Here is a 17,459-nt window from a genome sequence, read left to right on the forward strand (position 1 = left end):
GAGCAGTAATTATGACTTGCTGACAAAGAGATATGAACAATTACTGAGCCCATTTTGAAACCCTATACTAATAAAGTCATTAGATGCTGCCCTTGCCATGATCCTTCTTAAAGCTTCTGAAGTTACAAGAACACACGGCATTGTTTGCAGGGACAATTGCTGCTGGCAGAACGCAAACCTTGAGTTAAACCATGCTGCAAATTGATCTTGACATTCTGTTAAGACCGTCACTAAAAATCAAAAGCAGAGGAGAAAAGGAGAAAATGAGTGGGTAGGATGTAATCATGGAACAGGAGGGGTTCCTCCTCACCTTCTCTCCTCCCTCTTCACAAAACAAACCAGAGAGAAAATGACAAACTCTCCTGGTGTTTTGGAACCTTTATTTTAAAGCATTAATTAAGCCCTTGACCTGGGATGTTTAGGATGGCAATACACTTCCTTTAAAAGTACTGGAAGGAAAATGTTGCACAAAAGGAATAAAGAAGTTGGAGAAAATTATATGGACATCTGGCAAGAAGGCTCTCTGGAAGTCTTAGTACCCTGACCACAACATGTTCATCTGTTTTATCTGCTCTCCTCTGTAGAATACATATTTGCTCTTAGGGTAGCAGCTGGAAATTAACACTCCTTGTGTCTCCCATGTAGACCCCACACCTGGGCTATATTTGCTGGATCAAATGGAAGTGTGGGGTTAGGCTAACATGGTCAGCTAGGCTTCAGCCAGGCATGAACCACTGAGTGGTCAGGAATTATGGGTAAGCCACTGAGAATATGGCTAATTACTAAGATGGAAAGTACAGATGAAGATGGCCTAGTGATAATACATGCTTTAAGTTAATTAACTCTTGCCAAAGATTATGTGGAAAATTATTACTTGAACATTAAGGCTAACAAGTACCTGTTAGCACAGTAGAGGAAGTTTGCAGTAACCTTAAATACAGCAGCCAAGGGCATTAAGTTCAAAAGCTAAAAGCCACAGGCAATAGAATTATCTTGTGAACATTGGTATTAACGATGAATTATACACATAGCATGCAACCTGTGTAACCTGGGCACTATCAGAGTTCTTGGAGAACTCTTTACATTACTCTGAATACTGCTTAGAAGTAGCGTGCAAAGCCTGATTTAACCATTTTGTAGCACATACAACATTTTACCTCAGGAACTTTCACTTAAGCAACTAACACACTGGTATTCATAGCTGGCTGATTACCCAGATGTCACTACCCTAGTCAAAGTCAATGTTTAATTTTAAGTCTTCTGGAATTAGATCATTTATACAAGCACCTATATTTGCCTTGTGGGCCCTTCTAGTCAGAACAGGAGATAACCACTAATGCACTTATTACAGGTCAATGCTGTGATCTACTCTACCCTTCCTTGATAAAGTAACTTAGTCAAGAACCCACTCATCATGGAGGGCAATGTTTCAATACATGTGATATATGTCCAAATATTTTGAATAGATGAAAGCAACTTAACACTTACTATGATGGTAGTTACACAGTATTATTTATAGTTAATGTTGATGGTGCCCAAATGGAATGTGCCTGATTACTTGGCATATCTTACCAAATAAACAGGCAAGCATGTTGATTCCGTGAACATGTTTATTTTAATCACTGCCATCACCACTTCAGAAGATTCAGTACCATCTGACAATGGCTCAACTTGGGATTACTTTTGGGATAGCACAGAGACTTGGCAAAGTCTGTGCAGGAAACTCTGGAACCCTTAAATGAACTCAATTAGGTTGGAATTCAATCCCTTTTTCAGATGGTCTCAGGGTATGTATGGCCCTAGGTACAGGCCATGATATTTTAGGACCCCTTTAGGGCCTGCAGAAGACAAAGTATTCAGCCTGGACATTTTTAGTTCATTATGCATGGAAACAAAGGCTTTTATTAGTTTTATTAGTCCTATTAGTAGTTACAGAGGAAGATGACACAGTTAGAGGACCAATGCTCTTGCCATTACCGAAGCTTAATTTCCATTGCTTTCACAATAAGCTTGTCATAGATTATTTATTACCAATTTGGTACTTAATTTTTAAAAATTATTATTATTATTTTTTAGTTGTAGATGGACATAATACCTTTATTTTGTTTAGGCATTTTTTTGTGGTACTGAGGATCTAACCCAATGCCTCACATGTGCTAGGTAAGTGCTCTACCACTGAGCCACAAGCCCAGTCCCAGTATTTAATTTTTAAAAGGCATTATGTAATGTATAAGATTATAGATATACCACCCTTAGGGAGTTGACAACCTTGTAGGCAGATAACCAATAACTGTACACTGTAATGAGTGCTATTAAAACAAGCTACTATAGGAATATTATGGGAACACATAGAAAGTGCATTTGAACCCAGACTCAAGTGGAAGATGAGGAAAGCTAAGGCTTCTAGGAAGTGATATTTGTCCTGAATTTTAAGAAATTATCCTTTCACAGCTAAGTATTAATTCACTAAGAGTACATTGCACTCAAAATATTCTTATTGTTTTAGTTAAACCATGATGGTTTTCTACGTGTTATGCATCCAAAAGATATCTGATCTCTGTTCCACCAACTGCTTGTAAGCATATGCCAATACTGGGATGGATCAATAACAATACTTTTATGGATCTGTCCCTCCCAGTTTATTGGCTTAATCCTCAATCTGGTTCAGACCATACAGGATTACATTAGTTGGCCAATTCCCTTCCATCTTTCTTTCCTCAACAATTATCTCAAGCACTGACCCTTCATTCCAGATACTTAATAATGATGCTTTAAATAATACCAATACTCTTTGTAAAGAATAAAAAAGCCACAACCTAACAGACTAGGAATGCTACTAATACAAAAATTTTTGAATAGAAAAAGTAAAATTCTATTCACATTTTTCTGTATGTCATCTCTTTAAAGTCCTTCTCTGACTTCCTTATGCGTAACAATTCCCTATGGGGTTTACTCCTAAAGCACCTTTCACATACATTATATATTATCTCTTTTGTGTGACTTTTAAAATTATTTTTAAAATATGAGTCATGGTTTTCTGAGGCTAGCCTTGAACTTGAAACCCTGCCTCAACCTCCTGAACTGCTAGGATTACAGGTGTGTGCCACTGTGCCTAGTGCCACTTTTGTTTGCCTTGATTCCTAGACTCTCAGTGCTTTGAGAGTTAGGATTGTCTTGCTCAACTTTTCATCTTCAGTTCTTAGCACCATTCCTGGTTTATACTAAATATTCAGTAAATATTTACTCAATGAATAAATGTGAAGAAATATAAAAACTTTCTTAAAATATTTTTTAGTCATGTCCAGGAGTGATTTTGCAAGGTCCCCTTGCTTACTATTACCTGTTTCTATCTCTTTCATTTATAGGTATATCCTACTATCAGGTTCATTAGTAAAATGAACAGTTAAGAAATTATACCCTCTAGCACCTCTTAAGATAACCTAGGGCTTTCATCCTATGACTTTAAGAAAGAATGGCCCTGAAATCCATTGATACAGCTGTCAACAAACCATAGAATTTTAAAAGAAATTCCATTTAAATATACAACACTGAAATTATAAGTAGCATTCTTAGATGGAATTGGATGTATATATTTATTTGATAAATTCTGAGTTTCTTTCACCTAGAATTTAATTTATAATAACAAGTGATATTAATATCCTGGTAACTTCACCAAAGCATTCACATGAGTTCAATATCCTTCATTTATCTTCTACACACCAGAGATTCACAGTAAATTGTGCTTGGAGGATTAATGTTTCTATAGCATTAATCAGAATATACCTTAAGCAAAAATATATTTGATCAGCAAGATCCTTCCCATCTTGGACATCAATGTCTAGAGGTATAACATCAGGTGGTAGTCCTAGAAACCACTAGGGAAGCATACAAGTTAAATAGCTTACAGGTCCAGGTCTCTCTACATTTATATGATTTGTCAGAACTAGGATAGCCAAGATGGGACAAGAAAAACTATCCGCCATAAATTTATTCAAAAACTATTATTACGGTTATATAGAAAACAGTTAAAAAGCCAGAGCTACAATCTTATTTTTTTTAATTTATTTTTTAGTTGTATTTGGACACAATACCTTTATTTTATTTATTTATTTTTATGTGGTGCTGAGGATTAAACCTGGTACCTCACACGTGTTTGGCAAGTGCTCTACCACTGAGCCACAACCCCAGCCCCTACAATCTTGTTTTTGATGCCTAGACTTCTGTATTTCCTCATTTCAGTACTTTCCTCATTTCCATACTTCTGTATTTCCTCATTTCAGCTCTCTAGTTATGTAAATGATGGCACATCATTTTTGATATGTAGTAATTTTTGATATGTAGCCCAATGATAGACAAATATTAACACAAGCAGTCTTCTGTAAAATGAGAATGAAAGTTTGAGGTTAGTTAAAGTTAAAAAGATCAAATAAATGATGTAATAGATTTTCATGATAAATACCTTTGGATAAATATGGTTTATAAAATTCCAAGAAAGATCATACAGCAAGAAACCCAATTAGATAATTTTATTCGGATGAATTTATGACACCTGATAAGAAAATTGTGGCTAAGCTAAAACATTCATTTTTGGCAATAAATTAGCCTAATTCTCTTAGTTTCAATGTATCAAAGGAGACCCACTTTTACTCTCTTTTTGGGAATATGACACTCTAATAAATGCTAATCTTAGGTTTAAAAATGTTTCCTATTTTCTTAACAGTAATAATGATGGAACTGTACATCAAAAAGAGTTATGTTGTTTTGTTACTTTAATATAGAGAATGGAACACAGCTTAAAATAGTTCTTGACTTTTAATGTGAACAGAAGTGAACTTTGAATAAGTATGGCAATTATCTTAAAATTCTAGGAATCATTCCGTTCTCTTTTCTTCTATATTACTCTGTGTTTCCTATAAATGTTTATTAAGTTGAATTCCTAGATGTTTCTATTTTCAGTCTATAATATCACTTCCTTTTATTTTCATGACAGTTAATGAAATATCCCATTTTTTAAAATGAAGACAGAAATATCTTATCATACTTCATAGTCAGTCCTACAATTCGTTGAGAAATAGCTCTAAAGCCTTAAACAGGCCTTTATTTAGTGTTTTTAAAGAAGTGTCATAAGGAGTTAATAGGACACAGCTGTACTGGCTCTTTCTAATAAGCAGCTTCTGTCGCTTTGGTCACCACAGGTGTCTCTGTAACCTGCAAACTCTTATTACTAGTGTATCAAAGTTGTGCTACTTAACAGACTTCTTTAGTAAAACATAACAAAGCAATTACATGGCTGTTGATTGCCAGTCATAAAAAAAAAACCCTCAAACACTGTTTTTCAAAAGAAACTACACTGCAATTTTTTGTCATTGTAAAATAAAAGGAACTAAGGAATTAAATGGAGGATAGAACAAAATAACAGCAGGCAGCCTACTGAACTTAGCCACTACAGATGGTTTAGAAATAGTGTTTCCTTCTTCATCAAGTTGTGGATAAAAGGAAAGGAGGAGATTCCTTACTGCCAGTGAATGGCAAAAGATTTAGCCACGTCTCCAGTCTATGTATTTTGCCTCATGAAAGACCTTCGATGCTGCATTTTTATCTGTTTTTGGCACTGCTTTTCATCACCTTTAACTGAGTGTGAATAATAACCTGATTTAATTTAAACAAATACAGGTGCTAGAGGTTCTTTATTTATGTATAACAGGGAATATTTCCAAGGCAGAACAAAGTCATCCTAGGAAATTTCCTAGCCATTTGCTTAAAGAAATTAAGTATTAGATGAAGAAATTGCTTCAACTTTTTTTTTTTTTTTTGGCTCACAGTTAAGGGAAGAATTTTCTTTCTTTTCAGATTCAGATAACATAAAGCAAAGTCTGAATGATAATAAAAAATTCAGTGAGACATAAAATAATAAAAATATAAATCGGATAATTTCTAATTAATCTATAATCATTTAAATTAGGTAACTATAATAGGCTTTCTTGAAATGAATTAATTTAACCTCCTGTTCATAAGCCCGCAGTCTTGTGTTATGATTGTGTTAACACATCCAAAATAGCATCATGGGATGTTACAGTCACATGTGTAATTACACATATTGAAAATATATTTCAGATGGAAAACTCAGAAAGGTAAAATATGAAGAATTACTTATCATTTAAAGAAATTATGATTAACAAATTAACTATACTTATACTGACAAATAGGAAAGGGATTTTTTTTCTTTTGAGAATATGGATGCATTGCTGGCTGTGTGCAAAAGAATGTGTGCAATAAAGCGATTACATCAATTAGCATATGCTAGAGTTAAGCTATTACCAACTTCACTGGACTGGTCCAGAATGTCCTGCCTTCTTCACTGAAGTTATTAAAAAAATAAACCTACTACTAGGATTACGCGTTAGACTTGCTTTGCCTTTTATGAGCATCATAAAAACACTGATTTTCTTTAAACAATCAACAAACTAGAAATATATACTATCTGTCTTATTGCAAAAAAAGAGAAATATATTTTTGTTTTCAGGTTATTATTGAATTTAAGCAGAGTCTTTTTAAAGTTATGTTTTCAAATTGTAAATAACTGCATATGTAGCTATAACAAATAGTTTTTATCTAATGAAATGTAATAGAAGCGTTAATGCTAAAGATGAAAAATATTTATGATGACAAGAAGCCAAACACAATAATGACTTTTTAAAAAACAGAAGACCAACTTACAACTTGTGAACAGAATATTACCTTGCTCTGTTGGCGTCCTTTGTCAGATCCCAAGCCCAGGTTATAAAATTTTGACTCAGATAAGAAACAATGGATTCAGCACAAAGCATTTGTGAGCAGAACACGTTGGTTAGTACACTTTCATCATGGTGGAGGTAGATAGCAAGAAGCTTTCTCTGCAAAGAGGAGAAAATACCAATCAATTAAAATACCCATCAATGAAAGATTCTTGCATTTTGGAGAGGCATAATCAATATAAATGAACAGCAAAGACAAAAATTAAATGCTATTCCCTAAAAGCGTACCTTACATTTGGAGTTCCTAAAGCATCTACAGTATAAACAATTTTTGCCTCCTTACACTTTAAATAAAGAGGCAAGTAGGATTACATCTAGTTTTACAGATTGCTAGCATAGATTCCTATTAACATGTGGAAGCAAAATTTGCAAGAGAATTGCATTTTCTTTAAATAAAATGGACTTACCATTCTTTATGTTCAATACATCTTTATGTAAAAGAGAAATATTAACTCTGAGGCATTTAACTATGCAGAAAAAAAATTAATCATTAAGATTGGATGGCAAAACATCTCTTACATATTCTTTATGTTTTTAATTTGAACACTGAATAGTCTCTTCTACTTGAAAGAAAAAGGGCTGAAATAAAGTTCTGTTTTAGATCTACTAGTAATTTCAAAATGCTTAATATATTCCCATATTAAAGTCCTTATTTATGAATATGTAATTTTAATTACCATTTGAAAAGATGTTTAAAAATATGCAGTCGACATGAATTCTTTTTTGGTTTAAATTTTATAAGATATCCAATGTAGTTTCTCCTACGAAAAATTATTTTTTCTTTTGGCCATGATAGAACTTGTCCTTAAGAAATGACATTTGCTGTCTTAAAAACGTCCTGTCATAGTTGGGTATTCAATAAAATAACTCAAATTAAAAACTAAAATTGAACAATATAATTTGCAATATGTCAGCTACAATAATGACAAAAATGAAATAACCCAAATTCTGTTGACTAACTTATTAATGCTACCTTATAGAAGAGCTAAGTGTAAGAGTCACAGTTATCAGGAAAAGGAACGACAAAACATATAAACCAATAAGTGAAATTCTGCCAGAGGAAAATTTCAAGGAAGTTTTAAGATATTTCCATTCATATTAAGTAAGGAATATGATGGTAGTCGTTAACTAAACATTTGCAGGGTGTAATTCTTAAATAAAGACTCATACTAATGAATGCCTAATGATGTCTGATGCTTGGAAGTATCCTGATAAAGAACCCAAATTGTAACAATGCCTTAAAAATAATCATTAAAATATTTTTCTCAAAAGAAAATTTTGTACTATAAAAGAGGTAAATATATTAAATAAAGGTAAACAGATTAAAATTCTAAAATCATCCTGCTATTTTTACATTTACCTCCAGAATAAACTTGTAAAACAAGTACTAACCTCATTAGCATATGAGGAAACTGAGGTTTAGAACCCTGACTTGTGCTAAATTCCACAACCAGTTTGTAAGAAACACACTGGGGACTACAAACCAGATTGACTGAATCCAAGTCTAGTGTTCTATCTCTGATACTACAATGTAGCAAGGAAATCACCACACCATAGTCAAGGCATGTGGGAGCACTCATAACTTGAAGCTGCTACACTGCTTACAACATCAGTGCTTCCAGGCCTCAGAAACTGCATGTAACAGGAATAAGGTCAGGGTTCCTGTATAAATAGTTTGGCTGATCTCACCCTGCTTCTATGTGTTAATTCATCTATTCATTCATTTAACAAGCATTTGTTCAAATACTCAATGTGTCAGGCCTAGGAAGAAGTACAAATGATAAAGTGGTGAACAGGAAAGACACAGGGTATCTTCATCTATGTTGATGTCTGCAGGAAGTTTGCAATCAGATATATTGTTGGAGAAATACTTATTTGGTAAATTCTGACTCAACCTTGAAGGTTCAAAGCAAATGCCTCTATGAAACCATTTCTGATTCTCTTAGGCAAAGTTAAGAGCTTCCTTTCCCGCGTGGCTAGCTCTTCCCACTAGTATAATTGTTTACCAGTTTCTCCTCTAGACTAAGTCTCTCAAGGGTCAGGTCTAGGTCTTTTTCTGACTTCTTTACAACCTAAACTAGCATAGGTGCCAGCCTGTTTGAGGAAAACAACCTGAATGCTGATATTAACCTTGGCCCCATAGCAAAAAAAGACACCACATGGCAATGACAATGCTAAATCAGTTTTAGTAAGTGAATCAAGAATCTGCTGCTTTAGGGAAAGATCGTGAACCTGGCTGCAAACAAATTCAGAGCTCCTCTTCTTAGGAGATCTCTAACTGAAAAGATAGAGGGATGTCAACCTCTAATTCAGCTTGATCGTATCTCAGCAACTACATTTAATGAGACACTGGGAACAAGAGAGCTGTCTACTTTTAAATCAGCATATTTCTCACCAAACAATAGCAATTGCTAAATCTTTAAAATGCCTATTTCTCTCAAGAACATTGTAATGGAACATTTAGACTTTGGGAAAGAGATTAGTGATTTATATCGCTATCTCACTGATTTAATTTAAATGCTCTTCCAAACCAAACACACATGTGCCAGAGAAGCTACTAAGAAACCCAACATGCAGAGTTCCCCATAAGTGAAGCCCACAGTGTTGACTGAAACTAAACTTGGAAATCCAGGGCACTAATGCACAATATCAAGCAATAAAACAGCATCTCTTTGGCAATATTTAATTTAAAAAAGAAGAAAGAGGCGGGCGAAGATCAGGGACTGTCTGTTTTGGAGGATCAACCATTCTGCATTTCAAAGCATTGGTCCCTGCAATATCCAGGTTACTGTGCTAGAATCTCGACTATTATATCGCAGTTGTGAGAGGGAGGGCAAAGATGTGTTTACTCAGTGATTAGGCCCTTAGAATAAGCCTCTAGCTCCTAGAGAGACAGCTCACCACTTATTCATTTGGGCCAATTCACAAAGCCTAGGAAGATTAAACATCCATGCTGAGAAGACAAGCGAATGCAGACGGTGAAAAAGAAATAAAAATTCTTTAAAAACTCTGAGATGACTTCATTATTTTTCCACAAGGAAACTTTAGGAAAGTGTTTAGTTAGAGAAAAACCCACATTGACCTCTCTCTAAACCCTTAATCTTTCCTTTGTGGTGGCACTGCTTTGTGGTAAGCGACTGGCTCGCCTCGCCCCTCTTTTCACTAGAAGCTGAGAGAAAAAAGGCTCTGGAGAAACAGTTTTCGTTCCAGGGACACAAACCCCTGACACTGTTAAACATGAGATGCCAGGAAAACACACTTAAAAAAAATTCCCACTTTAAACTCTAAACTGAATGTGAGAAAGAAGATGGTAAAAAAGAGTATCAGGAAAAGATCTTCAGGCTGGGGGCACGCCCACAGCAGCTTTCAAAAGGGAAATGGAATAATATTAAAATGCTCTCATCTCTCTGACAGGATAAGCATTCAACAATAACAAAAAAAATTTCTTTTGCTGTTATGACAGTTGTCAAAAAACAAACACAATAATATGCAAATGCTACTAAATTTGGGCTATACAGTCTATTTTAATTATAGGCATGATAAACGAGGTCCAGTTTCAGATTTCTGATTACCTAATTGAGCTTAATTTAGGTAGGGCAAAACAGAATTGAATTCGGCATAAACCAATCTGGAAGAGTAGAAATGGCAAAGTAATCAGAAAACTGCTTCTGTGAAGAAGGGGCATAGAGTACACAGAAAAAGCATTAAGATAGTGTTTTGTTTTCCATTACTATAACCATTTTTTTCCTTTGGTCCATTAATAATTTAGTTCAATAACATTTACAGAGTGCCATGTGTTAGAGATTGAGAATATGGAGATGAATAAAACAAAGTTCCTTTGCTCTTAAATAATTGGGGGTGGGTGGGTATGTTGGGAAGTAAACATTTAATCATGTAACAATGATAATATTGGGGTACTAAAAAGACTATATTTTATTTGTATTTTCTAATTTGGCAGAGGGTCTAACTCAGGTAGATCATAAAGGCAAACAACTCAGCTTCACTATTCTCATATGTCCATTTTGTGATCTAGGTTTTGGTAACACAGTATAAAGAATGGTCTCCAAGCTTTAAAATAATAGAAAGCTCTGTTCTAAAATGAGTTCTGCCATTTACCAGTTGTATGATCATGGGGTAAGAAAGGTCATAAAGATTGTGCACAAAGTAGGTTAAGCATCTATTTATTATGCAGGGCCCCACAGCAGGTACTGAATAAAAAGTATGTTAGGATGAAGATTCCGGGACTAACCATGCAAATAAAAGGGGTTTGAAAGCAATTCTGAAAGAAATCATAGTCATGAAAATGTATTAAAGATTAAGCAGCTCCTACTGGCAATAGTATCTGGGATGCTCATTGTGTCGTCAGTGCCTCACTAATCTTCACATTCCAATCTAGAAGCTAAGGTACTAAGTTGATGTTTAGGAAATGCCCAGCTGACAGCAACCAATGTAACTTGGCCTTGAGTGGCATTGGCTATTGTATTTAAACAATATCATAGAACCAAAGAACACTAGAACTGAAAGAAAGTAGCTATGTCTCAAAATGAGCCAGTCACAGAACACTCAGGAAACAGTGAAGGACTAAAATGGAAGTGTTTCTTTTTGAGTGACAAAATATCCATAATCTGTGTGTTCAATTATTTTAATATGATATCACAAATAATTTCTAGAAATGGTAGTTCAGAGTAGGAAGAATTAAGGTATAGGGCTGGAGTTGTGGCTCAGCGGTAGAGCGCTCACCTAGCATGTGCGAGGCCCTGGGTTCGATCCTCAGCACCACATAAAAATAAATAAACAAAATAAAGATATTGTGTCCAACTACAATTAAAAAAAAAGAATTAAGGTATAAAATTATGTACTCTGTGTATGTTGGGACTTGACTTTATTTCTTTTTCCCACTTCTGATCTTCATCATTATCATTACCATAATAATCAGAATCATTACTATTATCAGGCTTTTGTTTTTTAAGTTTGGAGATGGTTTATTTACATAAAAAGTGATATACTGGTTCTAATAAACACCCATTTATTCTTTATCTAGATGTACCAATTATTAACATTTGCCCATATTCATTTTATCATTCTTTTTATACTTCTTTCCTTGAATTATTTGAAAGTTGCAGATAACATGCTTCCACCACAAATATTTTAGTATCTGTCTCTTGAGATATAACCACTGTATCTTTATCACACCAAAGACATTTAATATTACTGCACTAATATCATCTAATATAGAGTTCATATTCAAATTTTCCCCAAAATACTTAATTAAGGTGGGACAAAAGACTTTGGGAAAGAGATTAGTGATTTATATCACTATCTCACTGATTTATTTTAAACACTCTTCCAAACCAAACACACATGTGCCAAAGAAGCTACTAAGAAACCCAACATGGGTAGCTGTTTTACTTACTAAATCCAGGATCTAATTTGAATCATTCTAGTATACCCCTTACTTCTACTATACTGCTATGGATGTTCACAGGTCCAGCTAAGCATTTAATCATGACATAATAACATGGTAAGAATAGAGGCAGCCACACTGGATTCAAAATTCCTACTTTACCACCTCTTAGCTCTGTGGACCTTGGAAAAATTACTTCAATTTTCTGTGCTTGGGTGCCATGCAGTTCTGGAGGTCAAAAAAATACAACACTCAGCCTACATGGGAATGGTGAGGGGGTAAGGATAGCAAATCAATGGTCATGAGTAAAATTGATACTTGAGCTGAATTTTAAAACTAGGGACACAGTAACAGATTTCTCTAGGACTTAAGATGAATTTTGAATTTAGTTAATAGTGCGGAAAGGTTGAGTGGCAATCTCCCAGTCTGTCCAAAGAACACCCAACTAGTAATTTTTAAAGAGTGAAGAACCAATGGGCAGATATGAATTTTTTCTCATTCATCTTTTTAATTAGATTAGTGGCTGACAACTAAAAACTACATTTCTTGGACTCTTGTTAATCAACTGTGGTTCTGTAACTAAGTTCTGGACAATTTAAACAGAAGTGTTTGTTGGAGTTCTAATACCCATCCTGAATCATGACATCATCCAAACCTTGCCATTAAAGCAACATGAAAGTACACTGAGTTTCTGACTCTTTGAGGTACCATACTAGGCCTGGACAGACGATCTCAGAATTTCATGAAAGAAAGAGAAATTAACTTTTATTTTGCTTAAGCCATTATTACATTTCATTTTTCTGTTAAAAAATCAAATCCCCTTTTATTAATAATAGCTGTAAGAAATCCTTAATCATATATAAAATGATAGTCTATGGAACTATATCGTTAATTCAGAAAATAAGAAGAAAAAGACATGCATTTATGGATTAGTTTTTGTCCTAACAGGAAGATTCTCACATTATACCAGCGGGCCCTAAGTTATATACCAATGGGGATTAACTTTGGCTTGAGGCAAATGAACTGACAGATATTGAAAAAGCTTCATCTTGTACTTCTAGTTATTAAGACTTATCATCAGAAGGTCAACGAGGATTCGGATTGGATAAACACAAAAGAAAGCATGGAGCTTACTGCTTGAGGTGACTCTAGTCTTATCTTCATGTAATGGAGAAGGAGGCATCTTTATTGTTAATATAGTCTAGCCCAATTAATCCAGAGAAGATGGCCTACGTGTTTGGAATAGTGTAATCATCAAGTGTGCAAGTATGTGAAGTGCCATGTGTACCAAAGTATATAAACCTGAGACTCAACATTGTGATTGAAGTCATAGTAAGTGAGTTGTCTAGATATTTTTTGTCGTCTATTTATCTACCTACCTACCTACCACAAGTGATTTTTATAATATAAACCATGTCATATATGCTATTATGCACCTCAAATTTTTCACTTAATAGATCGTGATCATACATATATTAATGTAGAATATATATATATATATATATATATATATATATATATATATATATATTTTACATTAATATCTATGAGGTAACTTTTTTTGTGTGGTGCTGGGGATTGAATTCAGGGCCTTGTACACACGAAGCAAGCACTCTACTAAATGAGATATGTTCCCAGCCCCATAATTATTTTTAATGGCCACATGGTATTCCACCGTTTGAATGTACCATTATTTATTTAATCAGTCTTTTACTAATGGACATCCAGTTTTTGCTATTTAAACAATGCTACCATAGATATCCTTATATTTATCTTCTTTCTTATTTGCATAAGCATATGTGTAGAAACATTTCAGGTATTTTGATAGGTGAAATTACATATTAATATGGTTTTAATCTGCATTATATTATGATATATGAATCATGTTTTTTGTATTGAGCCAAAACTTTTCTGTGAAATACGTATTTATATTGCTAGTCGATGCTATAAGAGCCTTTTTCTTATTGATTTTTGGAGTTCTTCAAGAGTAATTAGAGTAATTAGCTCTTTCTGGTATGAATTTTCAACAATGTTATTCTTTACATTTTGTTAAACACTTCAAATAGAGTGGGAGAGAAATAGAATACTAGAAGATACATGTGTATGAAAAGGTACAAAGAAGAATAGGTTGTGAAATTTAGAGCCACAAAGTTTGTAAACTATGATGTCCTACGATTTTCTAATCATTGCTCAACATACAATATATATGCAATATATATGCACTATATATGTGCAATAGCCGCACATATACAAATATGCACCAGATCAGTCTGTCACTTTATCCAATCCATCTTGCCAACTGCTACCATATCACTATTCCTTTTGTAAATTATAGCCCTGACAATATAATCCTCTTCAACATCTTTCAAAAGCTAACCAATGCCTAATAAAAATGACAAAATGTATTCATAGCTGGCATTCATAGATTTCTGTGATGATTCCCTTTCCCATACTTTTCTCTTGCCCTATCACTTATTGTTTTCCTACCTATATCCTATATTCTAGTAAATAGGCCTATTCATCTTCTCTAACATGCATATTTGAATAACTTATCTATGTGAGGATTCATTTTAGCTCCATTTCAGAGAAAACAAAGGGGAGACTTAAAAAGCAAATTGGTATTAGGGCTTAGTTTCAAATCCAGATTTGTCGTGATTTGAAGCAAACTATCTCAAATAAATTTCACATACATTACAAAGATGTTTTACACAGTAAGCATTAATATTTTGTTAAACAACATTGTGAGGTATGTATTATACTTCAAAGTCTTAAATATAGAAATTAATGCTTGGGGAGGTAGAGTAACCTGGTTAACAGTACACACCTATTTAGTAGCAACTAGTAAATGGGAAGGAGTCAGAATTCAGACCTAATAATTCTCTATCATGCCCCTTAATATTAAGATAGAATGTTTTAAGATTAGATTTGGAGCAGATTTCTTGAACTTACATATGAAATACTTAGAGATCTAATTTGCTTTACATCCTTTTAAAATAGGTAATATGAATAAAAAAATACTTTCTAGGGCTTGGGATGTAGTTCAGTGGTAGAGCACTTGATTTGCATGGGGAAGGCCCTAGGTTTAATCCCCAGTACCATAAATCACACACACACACAACAACAACAACAAAACTTTCTAGGACCAGGATGGCCCTTTGGGAGAAATGATGCAAATATGGATAAAACTCATGAGGGAAAATTTCTTTTGATATTTTCCTAAATTTACCAATACCATTTTTAAAAGATGACATGAATAGCAGTAAATAAGAAAGAAAGTTTCTCATGGCAGCATATATTAAAACTAATAAAATTTTGACTAATTTATAATGCTTTATAGCATGATTTTAATGAGGTCATTAAAAATTTTTATAGTTTTAAGACCTTATGATTAAATTAAAGAATTAATGATACATTCTAAATGGTGCTAATAATATACTGTTTCATGGAACATCTAAGTATACAACAGCATATTTGGTGTAGCTGTACTTATGTTAGTTTTCCAACTGACATACATGTTTACTGATTTCTTTTTTAACAATTACTTAAAAAACACATTTAATAGGGTTTACTTTCAAGTTTGGAATTATGTGGTAAGTTTCATATTATACTTCAAGTGCATTTGTATTATTTTTTTCACCCACAAAAAACATTATTTGTGTATTTTTCTAAAAAAAAAATATTAGCATCATAGGTCTTGTCTTACACATGTGCAAAAGATCCTGTACTAGCTGACATACAAAATTACTGTAAAAAAGAAATTGTCCTGCATTTAAAGAATTTAAATTTAAAAGGTACCACAGACAAGAGTTGATTGGGTATATTTTCCAAAGCATAGAGAAGTTTATTTGCTTGGTCTTCTGGATGATAGGATGCTAGAAACTCAACAACTAGAGCTATGGACTCAGATTTATGTAGTACTTATTTTTCTTAAAAGACTCTGATAAAAGATAAAAGCTAGATTTCTTTCAACCTAACCTAAGGCAGTATAAATAGCACTACTATAAAATAGGCTGATATAAAATATATATACATTAATATATATTTAATTATTATAATATATATTATATACATACACATATATATTAAAACTTAATAAATAATTAGCACTATTAAAATGAAGTATGCATTATAGTGATGGAAATGCTCATAGGGGTTCTCAAAAATTCCTTTCTGGAACTGTCCTTAGAGCTAGTTCATAAACTGAATAAGAAAACCAGTCTTTTTTTATTTGTTTAAAATTGCTAAATAGCACCTTCTATCTTAGCCACAGTGTTGATACTATCCATAATTAATGATACTAATTATGGATAGCATCATTTAATCCTTAATCATATGAAGTAGATATTCTCATCAACTCCTTGTTTCCCTTCTCCCCAGATTAGAAATAGGCTCATGACTTATTTGGGGTCATGGAGCTATCAAGTAGAAATCAAGATCTGAGTACTCTTTAACTTACGTACGATATTTAGAAAAAGTATTGGGCCTGAAGTCAGACCTAGGGACTCTAACAGGATTACTGATATCAAAGCTCAGTATCCCAAAGGGATGCCTGGGAAAGAAACTATCTTCATATGGAAGATAAGCCCTGGCACTGGGATTTTTATTGCTCTTGATTTTTTGTTAGTATAAATGTTTAACTGTTCTCCAGGGTACTTTTTGTTGTGTAGAAGAAGAAAATTCATCAGGGGTAAAGGCATGAGAGCAACGGAGCCTATCAAGAGAAACAGAATCTTCTTTGGAAATTCCTAGGGAATCATGTTATAGCCAGTGGTAACTCTTTTGCAAACTTAATTAAGGAGGATAACACTGGTTCTCACTTATCTAAAGATACACTACAAGATCTACTAAAAATATTTTTTAAATGTCAGCTAATGCTAGAGAATCATAGTCCCCTCCATGAGTGGCCCTCAGTGATTTTCCCAGTTCTATTCCGTGCAAAGCAACTGGGTTTTTATTTATTTATTTTTGCTCCACTAATAACAAACTGATTTTATTTCCCTCATTTTAATCTGTCATTGAACTTATTTTAAATTTTTACAGAATTCTGTTACTTGCCTAAGTTTTTTTTTTTAATCTTTTAGGATTCATATCATTGTTATCTCCTCTAGAAATCACCCCCCTGCTGCCAGAACTTCTATGGTAGATGAGGAACCCCTTATAGCAAATTGTATTATATGGATCTGTTTTATATTGTCTTCTCTCTGCTAGATTATCGAGGGCAGGAAATCTCTATATCCCAGATCCTTAGGGGGCATGTGATA

At 33.7% G+C, this 17,459-nt stretch overlaps 1 protein-coding gene across 2 annotated transcripts in view; it reads right to left on the reverse strand.

The window, feature by feature from the left end:
• Positions 1 to 17,459, reverse strand: part of Faf1 (Fas associated factor 1) — a 403,819-nt gene that overhangs the window by 98,570 nt on the left and 287,790 nt on the right. For both annotated transcript variants that reach the window (XM_027944976.2, XM_071617812.1), the window contains exon 13: positions 6,739 to 6,893. In XM_027944976.2, the coding sequence (XP_027800777.1) occupies positions 6,739 to 6,893 (155 nt within the window). The remainder of the gene's footprint in view (positions 1 to 6,738; positions 6,894 to 17,459) is intronic.

The sequence above is a fragment of the Marmota flaviventris genome, chromosome 10, assembly GCF_047511675.1.
Source record: "Marmota flaviventris isolate mMarFla1 chromosome 10, mMarFla1.hap1, whole genome shotgun sequence".
NCBI lineage: Eukaryota > Metazoa > Chordata > Mammalia > Rodentia > Sciuridae > Marmota > Marmota flaviventris.